The 26,129-nt window shown below is 41.4% G+C and overlaps 1 protein-coding gene across 2 annotated transcripts in view; it reads left to right on the plus strand.

Moving 5' to 3' along the window:
• Positions 1-26,129, plus strand: part of DCBLD1 (discoidin, CUB and LCCL domain containing 1) — a 57,176-nt gene that overhangs the window by 15,873 nt on the left and 15,174 nt on the right. For both annotated transcript variants that reach the window (XR_013813960.1, XM_079780237.1), the window contains exons 2-6: positions 3,750-3,962; positions 16,561-16,695; positions 18,817-18,868; positions 22,093-22,165; positions 24,716-24,849. Coding sequence is in view for 1 of the 2 variants with exons in the window: in XM_079780237.1 (XP_079636363.1) it covers positions 3,750-3,962; positions 16,561-16,695; positions 18,817-18,868; positions 22,093-22,165; positions 24,716-24,849 (607 nt within the window). In the remaining variant the exon portion in view is untranslated. The remainder of the gene's footprint in view (positions 1-3,749; positions 3,963-16,560; positions 16,696-18,816; positions 18,869-22,092; positions 22,166-24,715; positions 24,850-26,129) is intronic.

The following is a 26,129-nucleotide window of genomic DNA, read 5'->3' on the forward strand; positions in this document are numbered from 1 at the left end:
GCATCGGCCTGCGGACTGAAGGGTCCCGAGTTTGATTCCGGTCAAGGGCACATGCCCCGGTTGTGGGCTTCATCCCTTTTAGGGGGCATGCAGGAGGCAACTAATCAATGATTCTCTCTCATCATTGATGTTTCTATTTCTCCCTCTCCCTTCCTCTCTGAAATCAATACAAATATATATATATTTTAAAATATATTTTTATTGATTTTTTTACAGAGAGGAAGGAAGAGAGATAGAGCGTTAGAAACATCGATGAGAGAGAAACATCGATCAGCTGCCTCCTACACACCCCCCACTGGGGATGTGCCCGCAACCAAGGCACATGCCCTTGACCGGAATCGAACCCGGTACCCTCCAGTCCGCAGGCTGACGCTCTATCCACTGAGCCAAACCGGTTTCGGCAATACAAATATATTTTTAAAAAATACTTAAATTTTGTACAGAGGTCACTTGGGAAGTTATATGAGTAAGTACTTGCTGGTTCACCCCCCCCCACCCCCCCTAAAAATCTCAACATCACCCATGTAGTTTTATATTTGTAAGTTGTTTGGGGGAGGTGGTTGGTCAGTCTCACCAGCCAGCTCTGGCTCTGAGCAAAGCCCAGGACTGAAGCCCACCATGGGAGGGACGACTCTTCAAACCCTACCCAGCGGGGAGCTTTCAGTTTAAGGAGAGGAGGAAATGACACATGGTTTAGTCATCATATGTTTTGGCAATTGAATTACCGGGAAGAAAAAGGTAAACATTGTGTGGCAGGCACTTTTGAAGAGCAGGCAGATTCCCTGTGGGGCAGCTTCTTCCTTCCCTGCTTCCACTTCCCCCCTTTGATGTTAGGTGGGCGGCACTGGACCGTGGCTGTCACCTCCAGCCCCGCCTCACGGGGGCTCACTGCCCACCAGCCCTCCCAACACCAGGTGGAGGCTCATCAGAAAAGCAAGATCGTATCTCTTCCCTTAAAGATGGACCTGTATTTGTTTTCATTTTAATTCAAAACACAACAGAACAAAGCTCGTGAACCTTCACCATCCCGCTACAGCAACCATCAGCATTTCCCCATCCTTTCCTCCTGGTTTTGCTGAAGTACATTTTTGAAGACAAACCCTGACAGACCTTATGTCATTGTGTCCTTTCAGCCCTACATATCTCAGTAGGCATCCCTAAAAACACCGGTTTCTTAGTTAACTTTGATACCATTATTGCACCTAATAAAATGAATAGAAGTGACACCATGCGATTTTTCTTTGTCATAACATGTCACTTAAAATTTAGAATACAATAATCATGTGTAGGTTGATTCACATATAATTCCGTTGTGTTATCTAGGAAATGTTTCCACTTGCTCTTCTCTTATTAAAGCAGAATTGCATTGTACTAAGAAAAGAGGCATTTAATGTTTACCAGCGGGCATCTTGGTGACTTAGAAAGGGTTAGTGCATATTAAATGCACAATCATTTGTTTGTACTCTAGTTACCCTAGTGCTGCTCTATTCGAGTGCTCAAAATTAATGCCTCCAATGGTGGGACAGGTCAAAAACGAGTGGCCAGGACCTGGTGGGGAGCTAGGGTGTTTGTCTCTTTTGTTTTATTTTATTTATGAGAGAGAGGGGAAGGGAGAGGGAAAGAGAAACATCAATGCCAGAGCACAACATCAGTTGGCTGCCTCCCGAACGCCTCACCTCCGGGGATGGAGCCTGTGCATCCCAGGCATGTGCCCTAGACCAGAAATTGAACCAGGATGATGCCCAACCAACTGAGCCACACACCCCAAGGCTGGGCGTTTGTCTCTTTTTTGCTAGCTCTTTGAGAATGCCTGTTGGTTTGGTTACCATGTCTTCCAGTTTTCAAAAGAAACTGTAAATGGGACTATTTTTAAAATTAAAGCCTTTAAAAGCAGGAAATAATTCACTTTTTAAATTAAAACCCTGTGCATTATGTGCTTCCCCACCATATGCTTCACTCTATTATGATTTTCATTTAATTATCAGCATGGACCTGAGAGTAAAGAGTATTTCTCCTCTTGTCTTTTCCACTACAAACTTAAGTCTGTTCGTATTTTTTTATGATGAATTCTCCGGGTTTTCTTTCTCTTCCTTCCCCTTTTAGCTAGCTCGTTTCTAGCCCTACTACTGCTCCTCTGACCCAGATTCTCCCTGTGTTCTAGTTCCTATCACTTCCCAACCAGGTTGACCCACTTTCTCAAATACCTCTTTCAGATACTTCATTAAGTCTCTTCTCCAAAAGTTTTTTTGGATCCCTGTTGCCTACAGTAAAAACCCCACCACTTTTGCCTAGATCTCCGGGTTGCAGAGTAGTTTTATCGTAGTTATCCATCCACATTTTCCTGGTATTCTCTAACCCCATCTGCTTAAGGTCAGCTCTCCCTCAATCCAACCTCCTGGCCAGGGCTGTTCAGAACCTTGTGGGCATTTCTGGAGAATGGGTGGATCCTTTCCCTACACCTGGTCTGCTGAAGTGGGGTTCCCTGCCCTACCCCCAGATATTTCTTTTGGCCTGGGCCTCCATTATTGTTTGAGCTGCAAGAAGGAAGTGGAATAAAGGATGCCCACAGGTGAGTCCTCCTCTAGCTTAGGGAAGAGGCAGCCGAAGGAAGAAGGCTGCCTGGTCTTTAGCTCCCGTTGTACCCTAGTTGGGGCTTCTGTGGAGAGCCCTTGTTTTCCTGCCTGACAGAGTTCCTTCTCCAGATGATTTCTGCTCCCTCTCCCTCCCTCAGGGTAGGAATTCTTGTTGTTGTTGTTTTTATGTGAAGCTGTACTAACCACAGGCATTTTGCAGTTTGAATGCAGTGCATGCTCATTGGCCTTGCAGCACCCACTTGTGCACACCATTAGATACTGGAATGATTAACTTGGTCACTTTAATCTACTAGGGCAACTTGTTGGTCAATTGATGACCTTTCTTGTTCAGAGAAGGCTTAAGAAAATTTGTTATTTTACTGAACTAGTGATATTCCACTAAAAGAGATTCTTTCTTGTCTGCCTCAGCACGTTGTTTAAGCCCCTGATATGGCACAAAGCACCTAGTGTGACAGTTATTTGGACACGTGACTGTCTCCCATTTCACTCTCAGGTCCTGAAGCAGCCCCTGCTGCCTTGTGTGGCTCCCACAGGTCTGGCGTGTGGCCAGCACTCAATGTCGGAGATGCTTGGCTTTCTCTGATGATGCACCCTGAGTCTATCAGGAACCATCAACCTATGACTGTCATTAGTGAGATATGAATGTTGAATGATTGCTAGTTCCCAGCTAAATGACAGGCTGTTCAAGTCCTCTCAGCCTAAGTCTCAGATTCTGCCAATGACAGATTTTACATACGTTATCTCACTTAATCCTCACGGTAACTCTCTGAAGTAAGTAATAATTTTTTCTCCATTGCAGATTTTTACATGACATTGGCTTGCTAATAGACAAAACCAGAAAATCTGTGAATGTCCAGGGCCCACTGTACAAGTTCAGATAGATAGATGATTAGAAAAAGTAATATGATAAAATGATGTGTTTGCTAATAATGGCTTTCCATTCTAATACGAAACATTTTGATGAACTGTTCAAAAGATTAAACTGGGAAACAAGAGATGTACTAATGTGAAACAATACATACTGCGTAATAATTTAATCTTATTTTTAATATTTTTTTTCAAAGAAGGAAGAAAATACATGACTAGGGAATTGTACTGGATTCTCAATTCTCAGGAACAATTAATTTTACTTCTTAAATCCTTTTTCTTTAATAGGTGATGGCTGTGGGCATGTAGTGTCCTATCTGGACAGTGGCACCATGACATCTAAGGATTATCCACGGACTTACCCCAATCACACGACTTGTGAGAAGACAATCACAGTACCGAAGGGGAAAAAGTTGATTCTGAGGTTAGGAGATTTGGATATTGAGTCCCAGACCTGTGCTTCTGACTACCTCCTCTTCACCAACAATTCCTATGAGTACGGTAAGGAAAGAGACCGAGGTTTCTATGTGCATGAAAACATTTGCAATTTGGGGGAAGGAGGTTGTCTGTTTCTTAGTTAAAAGAGCCTGGGAACATTAGAAGAGAAACTTGAGTTTTGTAAACTCTTGGGGTAGCTCACATGGTACATTTGCTTCATAAGCTGCAACAAAGACATCTAAGGAGATGTTACCGTTAGCCTGGTGTGCATGTCTCAGGAGCTTTGTTTGAGTTTGTATCTTGCTGGGAAGAGAATTGGAGATGTATGGCTCTTGGCTAAAACATCGACGGTTCATTCATTCCTGTGACAAATATTTATTGAATAGTGATCCTGGGTTCAGGAACTCCGTGAGAAACTGGTTGGGATATAGCAGTGACAAAAACAGAGTTCCTCCTTCATGGAGCTCGCCTTGGTGGGGAGGGGAGGGGAGGAAGGAAAACAAACAAATACATCTATCATGTGAGTGATTGTGAGAAAGAAAAACGAGAATAAGAAAAAGAAGACATTCTAAGGTAAGATGGAGCCTGTTTTTGAGTTGTTTGTGCTACTTCAAATGGGATGGTCAGAAGATCAGAAGGCTTCCTCACTACGGGACATCTGGGCAGAGACCCCGATGAAGAAGGGAATGCATCGTGCACGTATATCTGAGGTCAGAGTTTCTGGGTACGGGAGCAGCAAGGGCAAAGGACAGTTTCCAAAATAACCTTTGGAAATTAAGCTTTCTGTGCTCTGGGCGTGCTGCTGTTAGCGCAGTGGCATCTGACATCACCATAACGACAGCCTTGCAGTCCCAAAGCCAAGGAAATAGCTTGAGTTTAGACAAAATCTTATCCACAGGTTATTTTGAGAGTAGAGATTTTCTGAAATTCTCTGTGCACACAACTCCACAAAAGAGATAGGTTTCAGGTAACATCTTGTCCGCCTGCTCCTTCCATAGGCAGTTTCTCCAACACAAAGCCTTCCAGGCTGTGGTTACATTTAGGCTAGACTTGTTTCCTCACCGCTGGTGCCTCGGCCCAGGTAGAGGCACGGACCGTGCCTGAGACTATTCAGAGGTCTAACCTTACCCAGGCCCCATCAGGGGAAAAACAGCTAAGATTTTTTAGCCCTGACACTCTTATGTCTGTTTTAATGATGGTTGAATCACTTTGACAGACCAAAGATGGTTGACTTCATATAATTATTTGCACTTTTTAAACTCCAGTCTGACTCCAACGGGAAAATGAGAACTCCAGGGACGCAAAAGGTCCCTGGGAAGCTTACTGTTCCGTTACGTTGGGTGATCGAACCTGAATTAACTTATAGAGGCCATTGTCAGGGACTCTCATTAGCCAGGGATTCATACAGATTCAGAGAAGACTGCGTGCCAGACCTCCAGGGTAAAATGTGAGGCGAAGTATTCCCGGGCCTGAAGCTGCTCTTTCACCCCGGTGTGTCTGGGGGAGCATCTACTTGTCCAAAAAACAAGCAGTGACTTCCACCTGCTGACAGAGCAGCAGAGGACTCGTTTGCTCACCTTTCAAATCAGAGGCCCAGGGGAGAAGAATTAGAAAGGGGAGCAAATCCTCCCAAAGCAGGATGGCAGAATGGATGTGACTTTCCCGCACTGGGAATTTGCCCCATCCCCTTGGATATGAACTCACAAATACACAGGAAGGAGGAAAAGCATGGGATTAGCTACACCTTAGGAGCTAGGTGACAAGGCGGTCATGGCCGGCCTCAGGGTACTGTTCTCCACATGGCTAGGTTCTTAAATTGTGAAGACTTCGACCTGTCACTAGGAAATGAGTAATAAATTAAAATTCACTCGTAGCAGTAAAGCCCAGTAACTGAATTTTTCTCTTTAAAATGTTTGTGTATACACTTCTGTTTGTCTCATAAAGGCAAAAGATATGCTTATTGTAGACATAAACATAGTCAGCGTCTTTTGTATCCAGGTACATGCTGGGACCTTCCATAGATTTTTCCTGCACCCTTACATCCTCCCTGTAAGGTAAATATTAACTCCTTTGTATGAAACTGCATCACAGTGACATTTAAGGAAAACGCCAAGGATCGCACAGCTAGATAGGGCAGAAAGAAAGGTTTATATCTGTCCCTGTGGCTCCAGATGTCCCCTCCTTTCTCTTGGTTCCACCACCTAAAGAAAACTCCAACAAATTATTACCTTTTCCAGGTGACCAGAACACTTACATATATAGCAATTTTGTTTCAAGCACAGGTGTCGTTAATACTTGGAACATGTTTTTAAGATAAAATATTTAATGATGCTGAGAATTTCTTTTGTGGGTACTTTAAAGATTTTCTGATTAGTCATGCTAGGGCAAATCCAGCAGACAAGGAGAGCAGAAATGAGCAATAAGAGGAATACATGAACAGGAAATTAGAATATTTCAATCATATAAGCATATTTTAAAAGAATTAAGTAGTTTAAGGAAACGTAGCAAGTACACACATGCATATATCATATATGTTGCATGTATATGTTTGCATCTTTTGTGGTTTTGAAGAGCATTCTGGAAGGAGTCATTTATTTATGTATGTGTAGTACTTATAATATTTAATCCAGTGGCTTGAATGTAGTAGATACTCAGAGAATAAATGATTTTAAAAGTAAATCAATAAGTTCAATGACAAGGAACCAGTTAAGTAAAACAAGTTACAGTTATTAGGAATATAAACAGCTATTTGTTTAAAAGACTGTTAATCTAGAAAGTTGTTTATGCTATACATAGTGTTAGATAAAATATGAATATACAATAATGTTATGATGATAAAAAACCCTTTGAGTAAAATAAGTCAGAACGTAACAAGGACTTTATAAGGTTTGACTATGAGTCTTATGTCCTCTCTTTACTTTCAGTTCTTTCTTTAATAAACATATTTCTTAATAAACAACAAATAGATTTCCTTGGACCAAAACCATAACTAGACATAAATTTGAACAGAGTTAAAATAGTTCCTGGTCGTGCCCTGGTGTGCTCAGTGGTTGAATGTTGACCCATGCACCAAGAGAACGCCGGTTTGATTCCCGGTCAGAGGTCATGCCTGAGTTGTGAGCTTTATCCCTAGTAGGGGGCGTGCAGGAGGCAGCTGATTGATGTTTCTCTGTCATCCATGTTTCTCTCCTTTCCCCTCTCTCTAAAAAATCAATAAAAATCCATTAAAAAAAGTAATTCCCTGGTCAGTTTGAACTTTCCTGAGGAGTGTAGGCATCCACCACGAAGGAGGAGGAGGAGGCATAGTGCTTTGTGGTCCTGCATCCGAGCTCAGGGAGTGGGCATTCCTGGGGCTGTTGCCCAGCTCTGTGGGAGGGTGGGAGGCCCCTCTGCAGTTATCGTGGCCACGGGCGCTGGCATGACTCCAGAGGGAGCTCCCTAGTGTTAGCTCAGTGTCCCAGGGACCCAGAGTACTATTTCCTGGGTCTGGTAGAGGGGGTGCCCGCTGAGGTGCTGCAGGGGGGACCTTATATTCTGAATACCTTCTGAAATTCTGGAATTTGATGGCTATTGTGATTACATGTGTGGCTAAAACAGCTGAATAATTTTAGTTTATCCCGTTCATTTTTCCCCCCACTAATTTATTGCTAAAACCCAGGGCCAAGAGATTTTAAGATTCAACACTCTCCAACTTTTGAATATGCAGATAATGTTTTGAAAAAGAGTAATGTTTCCTGGCATTAGTGTCTGTAAGCTCTGCCAAGAGTGGATCTCCTTGGAATGTGATTGCGTTAATCGTTGTGAACATGCTGAAGTTTTGCAGTTTTAATCATTATGCAGTTCTTTTTTAATGGCTCACCCCCAGGCCAATTGTCTGAAATGTTTGGTTCACATACTTTGCGTGCTTTTTATCATCCACACTCCTGTGGTAGCAAAATGCATTCTAAGCGGTGTGTCCACACCAGCTTTGACAGTGATCAAGCAAAAGATACGCTTGATCTCATTGATGTGAAAAGGCCTGACACATGCAAGAAGGGGTTATTTTTATTCTTTTTGTCGTGTATTATCATTATGGCTGATATTTCAGATTCGAGCATCAGTTAGAAGAATGTACTTATCTATCGATGGCTAAGTTAAGACACTGACTCTCCCTTTCAAATACCCTGGAAACAGCAAGGTTGATAAAGTCAAGTGTATCGACCTTCACTAGAAAAATGTTTTTTAATAACAAAATATGTTTTTAAAGATACTTTTTCAAACAAAATTCACTTGTAAACTTATTAAAAATTTTGAATATAAAGCATACACTATCTTTCAAGATCATGTGTGCTAATATTCTGGCCCAAAAAAATCATTAAGGAGTATCATACTTTGCTTAGTAGAGATTGTTTTCACTATAACTGAGGGATTTCTGGGGTTTTGTTTGAGACTGAAGTAATTGAAGTAATTGAGACTCCCTTCAAAAGAAGACTAATGTTGATTTGCTTATGTGGGATCCAGTTCAGGATCACGAAGCATTTACTTGTCAGGTCTCCTCAGTCTCCTTTAATCAGAGACAGTTCCTTCGTCTTTCTTTGTCTCTTGTGCAGTTTTAAAGAGTTCTAGCCAGTTATTTCATAGAAATGTCCGTTGATTTGGGTTGGTTTGATGTGCCCTCGTGATTACATTCAGATTGTGCATTTTTGGCCAACGCGACGCTATTACTTTTTAAAGTGATCTTTAAAAGTCTTGTTTACATTGATTTCCAACACTAGAAATTGTGAGGTCAGCTATTCCCACCAGGAATAAGAACTAAGTCCGCAATATGTGTCTTTGTTTCCCTCTCCGCTGCCTTTGTCAGGTGGACTCTTTTGTACTCCTCGAGGTTATTTCCAGCATCTTTCCCAAACAGTTCTCTGTTGTTCAGAGAGGTCAGTGTACTAGGAGGCTTTGAAGGACTCAACTATAAGGTGACGCCTTGTTTTTAGAGGACAGTTTTGGAAAAGAAGCTCATGTTATATTTGGACACATAAGACCACAGACACTTGATTAAGGTAGCCAAATCCTATTCTAGGATTGAACAAATTCCCTATATTTGAACACAGACACTTGACTAAGGTAGCCAAAGCTATTCTAGGATTGAACAAATTCCCTTTTAAACCTGGAGTCTGAGGATTCAAACAAGGGGTCTATTTAAATAGCATCTCTTTAAATGTAAAATTGTTGTATAGTGCAGTTCAGGTTGCTGCTTTGGTACCGAGACTCGGGTTAGTTAAATAAAACATTAAAATATCTTTCACTTGGAGGGAACATAAGTCCTGACTCAGGCATTGTGTCATACCAATGTACCTACATTTAAAATATGAGAAAAAGTATTTAACATTGTTTTACTTACAACACTGAAGAGGAAAGGCTGTGAATTCATATTGAAGATCATGATTCTCAACGTTAAAAATCTTTACTGACTCTGCCACCCTTCCTAGCCCTCTGGTAAGGTTCCATTTCCAGTCTTGCTGACCACAACGGATGTAGAGCTTTGAATTCAGGGGTGTGTGGGGTTTTTTGTTGTTGTTGTTTTGTTTTGTTTTGTTTTTGTCATCACTGCTACCTGGGACCCCAGAGGAATGGTCATTTCTGTTTTCCTGATATTTCAAGAAAATTGGCGGGGTCCCAGTTTTCCCCTGGTGGGTGGAGTTTAGTGTTGTTCCTGGATCCCTAAAAACCTACTGGGGAGTCTTGGTGGGAACCAGGTGCTTGGCTCCTCAGGATCTTGAAAGACCTTGTTCTCACGGAATCTCCCCCACCCAGGTCCCTGTGGACCAGTACAGCCAGTCTGGACTTCAAGATGCATTGAGATTAACAGTTTTGTTTCTGTCTAGATTTTTTTTCCTTGTGCTGAAGAGTATAGACTCTGGAATTAGATAGCCTGGCTTCAAATTATGGCCTTATCACTTCTTTTTTAATTGCTTGACTTTGAGCAAATCACTTACATCTTTATCTCCATTTCCTCATCTTTAGAATGGGGGGGAAGAGGAGAGGTGGAAGAGGGCACAGAGGGGATAAATAGTGATGGAAAGAATAAAGTAAAATAAAATAAATAAAAATAAAATGGGTGAAATCCTAGTATATACCACATATGGGTGATTGAGGCAGAGAGAGAGAGAGAAAGAAGAAAAAGAAGAAAGAGGAGGAGGAGGTGGAGGAGGAGGAGGAGGAGGAGGAGGAGGAGGAGGAGGAGGAGGAGAGGAAGGGGAAGGGGAAGGGGAAAGAAAAGAGAGAGTGAGAGCGCGCTTAAAGGAATGATGCTTGAGAAGAGAGAGAGAGAGAGAGTGTGCGCCTAAAGGAATGATGCTTGCCAGGCACATAATAAGCATGAAGTATGTTAGCCATCATCATCATCACTCCTCTCCCTCCTCTGCTCCTTCTCCTCTTCCTCTGCTCCTTCTCCTCTTCCTCCCGCCTCCTCAGTTGTCTTGCACACAGTTTACTCTTTGTAAACTTGGATGTCTAAGACCAGAGAACACATTGGTCCCCTCTCAATACTCTGGGCAGTCTCCTTCCACCAAGCTGAGGCTGAGCCGCAGCAACTTCCCTACCCTACCCCTCCTGGTGCATCCCAGATGGCCCACATTTGCCTAGATCCGTGGTCGGCAAACTGCGGCTCGCGAGCCACATGCGGTTCTTTGGCCCCTTGAGTGTGGCTCTTCCACAAAATACCACGGCCTGGGCGAGTCTATTTTGAAGAAGTGGCGCTAGAAGAAGTTTAAGTTTAAAAAAATTTGGCTCTCAAAAGAAATTTCAATCGTTGTACTGTTGATATTTGGCTCTGTTGACTAATGAGTTTGCCGACCACTGGCCTAGATCATTCCAAGCGTGTGGTAGGGGTTCCATAAGTCAGAACTAGCTCCAGGTACAGATTTTCTTCATTCAGCCTCAGGAGATGGGCAGAGAATGCATATCCTCTAGTATGTTCAGCTTGGCTTTTTTTATTTATTTTTGCTGCCATTGCCAGTCCATGTCTTTGCATCTGTTTCTGATTTCCCTCTCTCTTCTTCTGCCAGTGTCCATTCCCTCCAGGCCATCTGAGGTCATCTTGTTAAATATTGTAACACAGTAATTTCTTTCCTTAATTTAAAAATTATTAATTGTGCCCCATTGTCTGCAGGAACTTGGTAGCCTGCCCTTCAGTTTAGCTCATTCTCTTCCCCACACACATCTCCACCTCATCTCTGAGTCTCCTCATCTTGGTGCCTTTTCCTAACCACATCACACAGTTTCCTGCCCTGGGACATTTGTGGATGTTATATCTCTATGTGTCCTTCTCTTTCTTCCTCCCCTGGTCTTCTACCCCTTCTAACACACACACGGTAAAGGCAAACCAAATCCAGTTCTGTCCACGCTAGAACCTTCTTTGAGGTCCATCAACTCTAGTCATTGGCTCTGGGGCTCTTGTTGTTGTTTTGTTGTTGTTGTTGTTGTTTGTGTTAATCCTCACCTGAGGATATTTTTTCATTGATTTTTTAGGGAGAGTGGAAGAGAGAGGGAAAGACAGAAAGAAACATTGATGTGAGAGAGAGACATCAATTGGTTGCCTCCTGCACGAACCCCAACCGGGGCCCTAGCCGGGGAGGAGCCTGCAACCAAGGTACCTGCCCTTGACCGGAATCAAACCCGTACCCTTCAGTCTGCAGGCCGAGACTCTACCCACTGAGCCAAACCAGTTAGGGCTCGTGTTGTTTTTCTAAGCCTTCAGTAGAGCACCAATCTCAGGTTGCGATCATTATATTAGCTTCTCTACCAGATAAGGGGTTCCTTGAGCAAGGAATTGCATTTTATTTATCTTTGTAGTATCCCCTATTGTATAGAGTAGTCTTGTAATTAAAAATGCTCAGTCTACTTTTAATAATTCACATTGCATGTAGCTCAGTTTTGGCAGACATATGTAAAAATGTGGATTTGTTCACACTGCAAGAAGATTCACAGGAAGATTCCTCTATCTATAAACATCCTGACTGCATTGAAAGAAGGACTTGATTTACATAAAATTTTAGGACTCTATAATAGAGAAAAGACTATAAATAATGTAGAAGGTGCCTGCGACTAAGCATTCAACTATATACTATATGCTGGGTTTAGTCCTTAGAGTTACTAACTAATTTAACCTTCACAATAGCCCTCTGGGAGAGAGGACCTGTTTGTAACATCCACACATAAGGAAATTGCAGCTTCAAAAGGTCAAGTGACATGCTTATGACCCCTTAACTAGAGCTGGGATTCAAGTTTGGGCATCTGACTTCAGAGACCCTTCTCTTAAACCTTCCCAATTTGGTGTGGCAACAACCATCAATCTGATCAGGGGCGTGTGCATAAGATCTGAGCTGTGATTCTTGGTTATCATTTGCTGGAAGAAATAGACACTGCTGAGAGCCTTCCCCATGGGGATATACTGGACGTAGAATGGATTTCTGAAAAATCACTCCCATACAGAGTATCAGTATAAGTTTATGGTTTCAAAATACTTAGTCAAAATGCTTAAGGAGGCACCATGGCCAGTGAACCTAATTATAGTCAGTTAAATTAGTTGTGTTCTGACAAATGACTTGCACTATAGGAAAACCAGGAAATTCCAGAATTGTTCTTTTACATTTCCTGTACTTCCACCTCCACCCCCAATATTCTTTTAACCATTGTCAGAGACTCAAGAAGTAAAACCATGTGAAGTCAACTGTTCATGTTCATATTACACTAGGAACAAGAGATATGGGAAAGTAGGAAATAATACTTGGTGTTTTGCCTCACAATTGCAACAAGATTTCTGTGATAGTATTTTAGAATAATACATAGCTGGCATACCATAATAAGATCCAAACATTATGTGTTCTCTGTTGATTTTTTGAAAATTCCAAATAAAGAAAAACACAAGATTGGCAGCTTCTATTTAACAAATGGGTTATGTCTCTACCGGTCATATCATGGAGAACAGAAAATTCTTATGACTTTTTTAAAAAATATATATTTTATTGATTTTTTTACAGAGAGGAAGAGAGAGGGATAGAGAGCTAGAAACATCGATGAGAGAGAAACATCGACCAGCTGCCTCCTGCACACCCCCCACTGGGGATGTGCCCACAACCAAGGTACATGCCCCTGACCAGAATCGAACCTGGGACCCTTGAGTCCGCAGGCTGATGCTCTATCCACTGAGCCAAACCGGTCTCTGCTCTTATGACTTTTAAAGAGACAACAAAAGTCCTTGAAGAAATTTCCAGTTTGTATGGAAAGTTGTTTTGAGCCTCAAACACCCTGGAATCACATTCCCCTCTAGGATTGGGGCTACTTTGGTGGATATTCTTGAGAAGGACTGTTTTGTTTGTTTGATTTGGTTTTGCCTTTTGTGCCAAGATAGAATTCAGAAGAATTTTTAAACTTATAGAAAACTTGCTATCAGCCAGAATGTTCCACACTAGATATCTTATGAACATAATCATAAGCCTCAAGGAGAAAAGGCTTGGACTTCCTCCTCCTCCTTTTCCCCAAACACTTCCCTGGAGACCGCACTGTGATTTCGTTTCAGTAATTACCCTCTTTTGTTGGGAGAGAAGTAATGGCCTAGGTGGGTTGTGAGCGCCAGTGTTAGGGCACTTCTTGACATGCCTTGGCCCCTAGGAAAGCCACACCTTTGTCTAGGAATCCGCCTGGTTCATTTATCATCTGTCACTGATTTTTGTCTGGGAACCGGAGACCCACGCTCTCCAGGGACACCACTTACATTCTTACGTGACTATGGTGTTAATGGCGCAGTCCAGGAATATCCCTTTTTCATGTTAATTTCCTTCCTTTTCAAAGAAAATGGCCCTGAAAATTCAGTAATTTTGTACAATGACACTATTGCAATTGGCCAGCAAGGACAAACCTTGCCATTTGACTGCACTGAAAAAAAACAAATGGAAAAGGGACGGGAGTCAGTGGCATGTGGCCTTTGCAACTTCAGCGTTTCTGGAGGTGGTTTCAGCAGCGCGCCTCTGAGAACAGATCTGGCCCGTGCCGGGTGCCACTTTCCTGGCTGAAGGCGTGCCCGTGGCTGGCTCTGCCAGGGCACTCCCGGGGAATGCCCTTTGGGGCCACTGGCATGTTCTTTGCTGTCATAAGAAATTAAATGTGTGCTCCAGAAGGTGCTTATAAAGTTGAAGGTTTTCAGGAGGATTTTTTGTTGTCTGATTTAGGACAGATCTCTCAGGAGTTGGGTTTTCATTTGGTCTCTGTGTTTTTCACCACTGAGAGTAGTTATGCAGGGGGAGGGGGTCTCTCTCTCTCTCTCTCTTTTTTTTTTTAACAGTAGGCATCCATTTTTTTAAACACGTCCCTTTCACAGATGAAACAGTAATTTAGCTCCATCGGTTTCAAGCTCAAAAGCATAGACCCTCCTGAAGTGACTTGGAAGAGTTATTAACCCAACTGTGGCTGCCTGGGAATGTCCAGAGACTTCGGCAGGCGACCCATGGAGAATGGAGCACTACTAGAAACGGTTGCACGGATTGTCCGATTGCCAGAGAACGGAGGGCTCTGGGCTTGGCTCTGAGCAGATGGTTCATTCTTCCTTGTTGGACAGTTTTCTTTTATTCACACATGGAAAGATAAAGGGTTTCCCCTCTCAGCTGCTCATGGAACAGTGGCCCCAAACAAGGGATGTGTTGAGAGGAACTGGCCTACTGTGCTCAAAGAAGTCAGCCCCTGTGGTTCCGGGCCCTTTATTCCTTTTGTCCAAGGGATTAGCCCATTGTCTGGGCCTCATGTCAGGTGCCAAATGCCACAGGGCTACTCCATTCTGAATCATCGATAGCTCTTCCCACAAGCCAGGCCTACGGTTACATTCCACAAAAGGGAGAGTATTCGTTTTTCCTCATTTTTTTCAGCCTACCTGATGAAGTACCTTTCTGCTATGCCCCAGAGTGAGGGAATTTGGGACTGTAAAGTAGGATGGAAACTGCCTTGCACACAAGGATAGAGGTGAGGGGAGTTAGATGGCAAGTCTGGGTCTATGGAACACACAGCACCTGCAGATAGGAATCGGAACTGTGAGTCCTACGCTTAGGTCTGCTAAAGGTTTTAGGACCCAGTCGAGAAGGGGTGAGCTTCAGTCTGACTGTGAGCCAAGGCGGGTGAGCTTCAGTCTGACTGTGAGCCAAGGCGGGTTCGCCAATCCAGGAACACAGCCCACGATGGAGAATAGAACCCTGGTCAAAGTTAGAAGTTATCAAACTCACATTTGAATTTCCAATGATATTGTCTTTGGGAATGTTTAAGTACAGTTGTAGACCCTTTTTACAAGTCAGGATGGAGAACACTAACAGTAACCATATCATTTGGGCATAGAAAGGCTTTTGTAAGAAAAGCTCATCCTCAAGGTTGTATGTTTGAGCCCCTGTCAGGGCACATACAAGAATCAGTCTCTCTCTCCCTCTCTCCCTCTTTCTCATTAATAAATAATTTTTTTAGATCTGCTTGTTAATTCCTATTTTCGGGGGAAATTATTGTGTCTTGCATACATGACTTTTAAGATGACAACTAAACTTTAACTTGAGTAGTCTTGGGAAGGTATTTTATTTCCTTTTTAGCTCCAAATCTAATTTTGTCCTTTGAAAGTTCATTGAGCTTCCTATTGCTTTTCAAAAAACTTATTCTAGAAACAGTGTGTAATATTCTTAGTTGTATAATTTATATTATGGAATTTCAAAAGGCTTTAAAAACTATTCTGCTTTTTATGAACTTTATTTTATAAATCAAAATAAATTATACAGGTTAACCAGAAGCTATGGTGAGAGAGAGATCAATGTGTATGGGAAAAACTGCATGGGAATATGATGTTTACCATGCATTGGACAGACTCTTAATTCTGGAATCTCCTTAAAATAAGGAATTTGTTAGTTTCTTGGAGCAAATTTAAGAGGCCCCTAGAATATCATTTTTGTGATAACATTTTTTTCCCCCATTTACTACCTGTCTTAGTTGGTTAACAAGATACCTCAGACTGAATCGCTTAAAAACAACAGACGTTTACTTCATACAGTCTGGAGGCTGGGAGTCACGGTGCAGGCAGATTCACTATAGTGGCTAGTAAGACCCCACTTCCAAGTTCATAGCCTTCTTCTCTCTGTGTCTGCACATGGTAGAGGGGCAAGCAAGCTCTCTGAGGCCTCCTTTATAAAGGCACTAACCCCATTCATGGGTGCTTCACCCTCATGACCTAAGCACCTCCCAGAGTCCCTGCCTCCTAATACCATCACATTGGGGTATTAGGATTTCAATATATGAATTTTGAGGGGACGCAAACATTTAAATAGTACTTTAAGCAAGTTTAGGAGAATATCACATACTACTACATGTATTTGACTTTTATTTGTTAGTCTTATTTTTTACAAAAACCCTATCTCTTGGGTTGTTCACAGCTAACTAGCTCTAGCCTATTACTTATCCAGAGTTAGCCATTTCCCCCCTTAGCTTGTCAGTATAATCAGGTTCACTATCAGACTCAGTATTAAACAAAATTCCAGTTGAGTGATTACTACAATCTTACATTTGTGTTGTCTGGTAAATTTGACCACTAACGGAGAAAAATGCCATATGCCAATTCTTTGTGCTGGTCTAAATTTTGAAATGTGCCAAAAATGTGCTTTATTTTTAGGACCATATTGTGGAAGTATGAATGCTCCCAAAGAACTCTTGCTGAACACAAATGAAATAACTGTTCGCTTTGCGAGTGGATCCCACACTTCTGGGCGGGGCTTTTTGCTGACCTATGCCAGCAGCGACCATCCAGGTATAGCTGAAGCATCAACACCAATCTGTATACTTTATCTGTCTAAGAATGCCTCTTGCTACTTCTTCTTCTTCTTTTTTTTTTTTTTTTGCATCTTTTATTTTTTTTCTTTTTCTTTTTTTTATTGTTTAAAGTATTACATATAGTAGTACATATATCTCCTTTTTTTCCCCACTGACCTTCCCCCAGGCTCCCCTACCCCTATCACATGCCCTCATCCCACCTACCCCCCAGTGTCTTGTGTCCATTGGTTGCGCTTATATGCATGCATACAAGTCCTTCAGTTGATCTCTTCCCGCCGCTCCCTAACACTCCCCAGCCTTCCCGCTGTAATTTATTTTTATTTTTTTTATTTCTTTATTGGTTAAGGTATCACATATTTGTCCTCATCCCCCCGCCTCTTGCTACTTATCACTATCTCTGGACAGAATTGTGACTTCAGATACAGAATTAAGATGTGAGGCAAGAGAGGAATGCAATGTCATTTAGATGTGAGGCAAACCCTAACCGGTTTGGCTCAGTGGATAGAGCATTGGCCTGCGGACTGAAGGGTCCCAGGTTCGATTCCAGTCAAGAGCCTGTGCCTTGGTTGAGGGCGCATTCCCAGTTGGGGGTGTGCAGGAGGCAGCTGATCGATGTTTCTCTCTCATCTTTGTTTCTAATTCTCTATCCCTCTCCCTTCCTCTCTGTAAAAAATCAATAAAATAAGATTTTAAAAAAAAGATGTGAGGCAAAAGAGGAATGCATTGTCTATAGTTGGGTCTGAATTGAACACTTGTATAGAACATGTTAAGTTGATCAACTGAGATAAGAGAGTTGATCTCATTTTCCTAGTAGCCTTGGGTGGAGCATCTTTGGGGCCACTGTCACCCTTCTGAGGTCTGGCTATTCTCTGGAGTCCTCCACCGACCTGTTTCTTAGCTCAGGACAAGCATTTTATCAAGTACCCACACCCCTTTACACACACACACACACACACACGCACACACACACACACACACACACACACACACACACACACACACCAGTGCACCAGCACAGCCGGAGGATGTGAGTATGAGCAGGGTGTAGTCACTATCACCAAGTCCCCTAACCATGCAGCTGACACTTGAGCAGGAGAGAAGGGAGGCATGGGCTCTGGCCAGGCCTCTGGTACTCCAGAGTAATGACCATGCAGCCCACCCCATGTCTGCCCAGGGCACAGAGGTGCCAAGAAGTTGTGCTTTCAGTCCCTTCTGGCAGAAGTACTCTGGGAAGGGGGTGCACCATTCATTGCCCTCCCAGCCAATCAGATCTGAGCAATCCAGGCAGGACTGAGTATGGCCAGTGTTCACCATATGTTACCCCCTAAGAACTATTGAAAAGATGAAGGAAAGAAAGAACTATTGCAAGTGTGGAATATTTTGGAAACTATAGTAGGTTGATAAAAATGGATCAAAATCCACAGTATCTTAGCATCTCTGTTGTTGAGTATTGGTTTAGTTCCATACGCAAAGAGCACCCTCTTGTTAAGTCCTTGGTCCTGATTGATCAAAGTTGAGAGGCTATTTGTGTTTTCATTAAACACCTGGTTCTTGGGTCACTCAGGTGCCTCCAACTAAATTGTTAAATTACAATGTTCCTGAACCTTCTCTATGAACCACACGGGGCTTTAAAATTGTTTTCCTTCTGCCAAAGGAATGAATACACGTGATCTTTGTAGGCACGTAGTGGATAGTAACTAACCAGTGTTGGTTTTTGTGTTGGAAATAGATTGTGTTGTCACTCACTGGACAACCACTGACAGACCATCATTGGTGGTAGGAAAGAGAAATGAAGGAACTGCTAAATCCTGAGGACACTGTGTTCAGTTTTTGTTTGTGTTTTTCCCCCGACTATAGACCTTTCCCCATATAAAAAGTGAAGGGATTGCAATTTAGATTTTTTTTTACTTTATTTTTATTGTAGACTATTACAGATGTGCTCAGTTTTTATTTATTTTTTAAACATAAAAATATAAATAAATTAGATAAAGAATAAATGCTTTTTAAAAATTATCTTTTTTTGTTTTAAAAGAAATCTTTCAAGCATGGGTATCTTAAGTTCCATTCAGTCTTCTAATTACAATTATCTTTATGACAGATTTGATAACGTGTTTGGACCGAGCTAACCATTTTTTGGAGACAGAATACAGGTAAGTATGGGTGTGCTGGCTGGGCGGTAGGCATATGTTGCTGAACATTTTGTTTACCCTGGCATTAAACCAGATAATATTTGTATTTATTTTTTTTAAGTCATCTATGTAGTAACTCATGAGGAATATTTGAAATGGTTTCTTACACAGCAGAGGTCAGCAAACTTTTTTGTCAAGGGCCAGGTGGTAAATATTTTAGGTTTTGCAGTCACGCAGTCTCTTTTGCATGTAGTCATACAGTTTTGTTGCTATTGTAATGCAAAAGCAGCCATAGACTAGATGTAAACAAATGAGCAGGGCTGTGTTCGGATAAAACTTTATTTACAAAAACAAGCAGCAGGCTGGATTTAGGTCACAGTTTGCTAACCCCTGAGTTCTACTATAGGACCAGTGAGCCAACATTTTTTACCTCGCCTGTATTTGGGAGTGACTTTTGATAATTATTTTGCTTTTGGAGGGTTTATTTTGTCTTTCCCACAAAAGAGAATGTTCATCTCCCACTGAGAGTAGATGAACATTCCATCCCAGCTTTAACTGGAAAAATGGCTTAATCTTTTTGAAGTACATGCCCTCATCTATAAAGTAAAAGAGCCTAGAGCAGGATTTCTCAACCTTGGCACCGTTGATGGTTCTTGGGTTGGATGGTTCTTTGTTGTGAAGAGTTATTCTGTGCGTTGTTGGATGTTCATCAGCAACCCTGGCCTCTACCCTCTACATGCCAGTGTGATAACCAGAAATGTCTCTAGACATTGCCAAATATCTCTCAGTGGGCAAAATTCACACCCAGTTGAGAATCACTGGCCTAGAGATCATTGCCAACAACAGCTATAACTCCTTAGAGTGCTTTCTTTGTGGCCAGGTATTTAGTGCCTGGACTTAGCATAAAAGTAACTCATGTGAATGTCCCAACATGCCTACAAAGTAGGTTCTGTTGTACACAAAAGACAGAGGCAAAAGCAGTTCAGTAACTTGCCCAGTTACTTAAGTAACTTACTTAAGTCTACCCAGAGTCAGGCTCAAGAGTGCATGGTCCTAATCATCTCAGACATTCTAGTAAATGAGATTATTTTATATGCAGAATCAACTCTAGTGTTTATCAGTACTGAGTCTAGTAGAGAAAAAACGAAAATAAAAGTGACCAATAATTAAATATTGCCCTGTAAAGTCACCTTTCATCCAATGTAAATATTCGTCAACATTCCCTGAGATCTTTTCAGTGATCCTGTACAGCGCCAGCGGTGATAGGGCCTCTGGGCATCAGTGATCATTTTCAGTCCTAAAGAGGGGAATATACTGAGTGAGGTAATGGTTCCAGATCATCTAAGCCAGCAATTTTCAACTGGTGTGCTGCAAGAATTTTTAAAACATGCAGTACCTGCCCTGGCCGATTTGGCTCAGTGGATAGAGCGTCGGCCTGCGAACTCAAGGGTCCCAGGTTCGATTCCCGTCAAGGGCATGTACCTTGGTTGCGGACACATCCCCAGTGGGGGGTGTGCAGGAGACAGCTGATTGATGTTTCTCTCTCATTGATGTTTCGAACTCTCCCTCTCCCTTTCTCTCTGTAAAAAGTCAATAAGATATATTAAAAAATAAATAAATAAAACATGCAGTACCTGACTATTTAGTCAGGGGCAGTGACCTCTTTTCTCTTACATTGTCAAATTTAAAAAATGACAATAGCCAATACAACGATAGCCATCCAGTGTGAATGAATCAAAATGATAACTATTTTTTTGTCAGATCAGTAAAAAATATGGGTTTTTTTTTTTTGGTGTGCTGCAGAATTTTTGTAATTATTTTTTTGTGCCAGGAGATGACAAAGGTTGAAAGTCACTGATCCAAGTTGTAGCCCAGCGTTTGTAGTGTTTAGGTAAATATGTGGTATAATGACTAATAAATGTCCACAATCCCTGTGAAATGCAGAAAGCTTTGAGAGTTAAAAATTTTTGTAACTCACTTGATGGCAATACCTGATTAACATGACCTTAAATTCATTTGACAGCAAAATTGGACTAAAATTAAGGAGTCTATATTTGACTTAATATGACTATTTGTGTATTTGACACAGATATTTTAATGTTTTTATTAATATGTACAGCCCTCACAGGGTCTTACATAATATACATCATTGGAACTGTCTTACTTTCTAAAATCCAAAAAAAAAAACAACCCAAAAAAGTCTGAATTCTGAAATAATCTGTCTCTAAGAGCGAGGATAAGAGTCTGTAACCCTGCAGTAGGATTCCCCATTAATTTCATTTCTTAATTCCTTGATCATTGCTGCAATGCTGGACTCCATTAGGTCAATGGGAAAGAATTGTGAGTTATTTATTTGGGTAGTTTTGATAACTACATGTTGTTACTCATCTAATTTGCTAAGTCAGCAGGAGGAAACTGGGAGGAAATGAAGTCAAAGCGACTGCTATTTTGGAATCTGTTTGGGCTGATACATTCTTTTTAAACAAACCGAGTAAACATTATCGTAATGTAGTGTATATATAGAAACAAGGGCATATGGCCTTCATCTTCAAAGTTGTCATTGTTCTTACAGTATTTTGACTTGCTTTTGCATGTTTTTCATAGATGTATAGCTGTCATTCATAACCTATTGATATGTTGACTCTTTAAGGAATTGCAGATGAGAAAACTTTTTACATTTTTAATGTGGCTACTAGAATCTTTATATTTACATATGTGGCTTCCATTATGTTTCTACTGGGTAGTGCTAATAGAGTGAATCAAGATATTGCATAGTAAAATAACACAGAAAGTGAAAGTTTCTCAAAATCCCACTAGAATCCAGAGATGTAATTCCTTGTCTTCTTTTTATCCATAAAAAAAACATGTTATTTACACATTTAAGTGTCTTTTTATAAAAACGAGGTCCTGCTATATATAGTGTTTAGAAATTTTGCTTTAAATTTTTTTTTCTTGGACTTAGAATCATTAAGATGCATTAGGAAAGCTCACTTTTTAATAGGGTATATAATGCATCCGTATATAAAATAAATAACTACGGTGTAAAACTTGCTTTTTTAGAGTAACATTTTAGATTAATCTGTGTTTTCATAAATCAGGTTTCTGACTTGTCATTAAAGCAAGGTATTCCCTCCTGTGTATTCTATGGAGGAGAGAAATTGTTTTAAGTATAATTTTAATACTTTTACATTTAACTATAATTTCATAAAATATGAATTCATTCTTTTTTTTTTTTCTTTTTTTAGCAAATTCTGCCCAGCTGGTTGTAGAGACATAGCAGGAGACATTTTTGGGAACATGGTGGATGGCTATAGAGATGTAAGTGATTGGGGGGAATGTTATGGCTTTGCCTAAATTCATTACAAAGTAAAAGCAAATAAGATCTAAAACTCTGTAGATAGATATACAACTCTCTTTTTCCCTAGAATAAATGAAATACTATAGTAAGTTCAAAAACCAAGGTTATTCATTACCATTTTTAGCACCTCTCATTAAGCATTTGAAATGGTAAAACAGAACCCTTTTCAACACCTGAGAATGTAGTTCCATCTGGTTTTAATAAGAGGCCATCTTTTTGTTATACTTTATTTTAACACTCCATTTGGTTCATGTAATAACCAAGGACATGAACATTCATATCACAGAATAGTGAATGTGAGTCTGACACCAGTGAGGGCAGCCCTCTGCCCTGTTCTTACATATTATTCCCCTCCCTTCTTGCTCCTCCATTTCCTATGCCCAATGAGACTTTCTGGGTTATATACATTTTTCTCAGAGAAAAATTAATTCACAGGAAGTCACTTTTATAAAGTATATATCCTGTTTCCAGGTGCACAATCTCTCATGTTTTATTATTTACAGATTTCTACGCTGGAAATCTGATGCCTGATTTTTAAAATGTGATATTGCTATTTAAAATAACTAGTTTTACAGGAATTTGCTTGCGTTATTAGGAATATGATGGGATTTTTCTAAGTGTTACTGGCGTGTGTCTTGAAGTGTGGGGAAAGCATCCATGTTCTAGAAGGTTGATACTTCATCTCCAGCAGGAGGGGGAAAAAAAACTTGGCTTTAATTTTTGCTTTTAGCACATCCTGATTCTGGAAGCAGCAGTTTTTGTTATTTTGGTCTTTGTTTCCTTTTTGTGTGTGTTGTCTTTATTTACAAGATTGACACGGGATATTCATTTGGCCTATAAATTGTTTGAACCTTAAAACGATTTATACCTCCTCAGTTTGAATATATATTTGGCACGGGCTATTTCTAAATTACTTCAGGAAATTAACTAAGAGAAATAAAAAGTATAGTTTTCCCTCTAGGCAATAGAAAAGTTTTCTTTATTATTTCCTGTACCATGCAAGAAGCCTAAGAATTATGTACAATTTGAGAGGAAGCATAATTTTTTCTTAGTGGTTTATCTGGCCTCCTCTTGACAGTTTTCTTGTTCAATGGAACCAGCAAATAAATGGTTTCCTGCACAGTAGACTTGCCAGTACTGCAAACAGTTTTCCCATTTGACTCACTCACTGATTTTACACCATTTGCTTTTAGAATGATTTTATCTGGAGGGAAAGTTTGTATTTTGAAAACTGACCTCTTCAGAGAAGTCTGATTAGCGCCTTTTTTGTATGTCATGGGTGTATTAGATATCTGTTGCCCCCAAATGATATCACCTCAAACTTGGAAGCTTGAAACAATACTTGTATTCTCTCTCGTGTTCTGTGGGGTGCGAGTTTGGGCATGGCTTAGCGGAGTCCTCTGCTTCCATGTCTGAAGGCTGCAGCCAAGGTGTGTCAGCCAGGCCTGCAGTCTCACCTGAGACTTGACTGGGGAAAGATTTGCTTCTAAGCTCACAGGGTGTTGGCAGTATTCAGGTTGTCAGATGGGGGAGCTCAGTTTCTTCCCGGGTTTCGGCTGGAGGCGGTCCTCAGCTCCTTGCCATGTGGGCCTTCCTAGGAGAGTTTCCTAACAAGGAAGTCTCCTAGCAAGATAGGTTACAATCTATCTAATCATCCTCCCACACAGAACTGTGCTCATGGGATCCTAGGACCTGGGCAACCCGCTGAAAAATTCTAGTCCTTCCTCCAGCTCCGCTTTCCAACAGGCCACTTTCAATCCCAGGGCCACCAGCTGCACAGCCAGGCAGGTGCTCCTGCTGGGTTATCACACCAGACGGCAGCTGTTCCATGGTCTGGTGATATTATTTTGTCTTCTATGCCTTCTTAAATCTCTAAATTAATTGTAAAATGAAGCTGTGGTGGGGAAGGTTCACCTTCTCAAATGATCCTCAGTCCGTACATCTGGTAAACCAAATGTAAGAAACTCTGATCAGTTACCTATTTCTGCTGAACGGTTATCTATTTCAGCCACCCCAGAACTTCCTGGCTTAAAATAACAACCCTTTGATTTGCCGATGAGTCCATTCTTGAGCTCCCTTTGCCTAGAACCACTCCTACAGCTACAGTCATGTGGCAGGGAACCTGGGGCCAGAGGGTCAAAAGTGACCTCACTGACATGCGCAGCTGCACAGAACAAGCTGCATGGCCAGTTCAGGGTCCGTGTGGGAGGTAACTACACAAGGACATGGCCACCAGGAGGTGTTATTCATTGGGAGGACCATTGCTACGTAAATTCTCTACCTACCAACCCAGTCAGCTTATGTATATGGTGACTCTGATGTCATTGAGATAGTGACATATTAACACTTTTTCCTCCCCCTTTTACTTTTTATTTCAATGAATTATAGTTAAGCAATGTCATGGGTCAATTGGATATCCTGACCACAAGTTATAACCAAATGGAAAACTCCCAGTATATTTTCAATGTCTTCTTGAGTAAGCCATGAGTGACAGTGTTGCTGTGTTTCAGAACTCTTTATTGTGCAAGGCGGCCATCCATGCAGGGATAATTGCAGATGAACTGGGCGGTCAGATCAGCGTGTTCCAGCACAAAGGGTTAAGTCGATACCAAGGAATCCTGGCCAATGGTGTGCTCTCAAGGGAGTAAGTACTTTGCCTTTTGTTTTGAGTGGAAGGTAACCTCAAGGCATAATTAGCTCACAATTTTGAAAGAACAGCAGCCCTAAATGGTTTGGCTCAGTGGATAGAGCGTTGGCCTGCGGACTGAAAGGTCCGAGGTTCTATTCCGGTCAAGGGCATGTACCTTGGTTGCGGGCACATCCCCAGGGGCAGGTGTGCAGAAGCAACTGATAGATGTTTCTCTCTCATCGATGTTTCTAACTCTCTATCCCTCTCCCTTCCTCTCTGTAAAAAAATCAATAAAATATATTTTTAAAAAAGGAAAGAACAGCGGATATATGATACCAAGGGCTTGTCAACTGGGGAAAATATGTGTGAGTGTTACAGTAGCATTTATAGTGTCTGTGAGGAAGGTAAATGCAGTACTAAAGAAGCTCACTGGTTATGCTGACAAGTAAATTAAAATGGCTCACATATGAAGTCCCAGGGCAGAGGAGTATTTCTACTCAGGTGCTTTAGTGGAGAGAACAAAGACTTAATTTCTTTTTAGTCTTTCCGGTTTCAGGAATTTATTAGTTAATCTTCAATATTACTGAAGATACTGAAGGGAGACTGGGAAGCTGAAATAAACCCATTCTGAATTACGGCACTCTCCAGAAGACTCCTAGAGACAATCTTTTAATGATGAATAATACTTCGGAAGTGAAGAAAAATGACTTTTGCTGACATTGTTTACTTCTCTGTTTGGTATTATTCTCTGCTTTTTTAGTAGCTTCATAAGAAAAAAGTATGTCAACTACTTTAAATGTTTCAGCCTCAGCTCTTAATGCTTTCAGGTTTCCTCAGCTTCTGGAATGGAAAACTAGAGCTATTGGGACTAAATATAGGCTCAACTGTGACCAGATGTCCACACATGTAAACAGGCAGTGGGAATGGTCCGGAGGGCGGCTCCCCTTGGATGACTGCCTAGTGAGGGAAAAGTGCTCTTCGAGCCTCTGTGTTTATCTCTCTTCCTCACGCTCCGTCTGCCCCTGGAACTGTCTTCCCCTTACTGCGACTCTGGTATTTCTGACAGGTTGTCACACGTTCTTGGTTCTGAGGATATAGCACAAAACAGAGGTGACAGGCATTTCAGGATCCGAAAGTAGGTCAGGACCTACATCTTCCACCACTGGCTAGCTTGTGCATAGCTCTCCCTGCCATGCGGCCCTAGTCCCCTCTGGCATGCAGAAAGAACATGATCATATTTTACTATTCCATTCTCACAATGGATTGTGAACTATCTTACCTGGTTAAAAATCACA

Source organism: Cnephaeus nilssonii (assembly GCF_951640355.1).
Source record: "Cnephaeus nilssonii genome assembly, chromosome: 9".
Lineage (NCBI taxonomy): Eukaryota > Metazoa > Chordata > Mammalia > Chiroptera > Vespertilionidae > Cnephaeus > Cnephaeus nilssonii.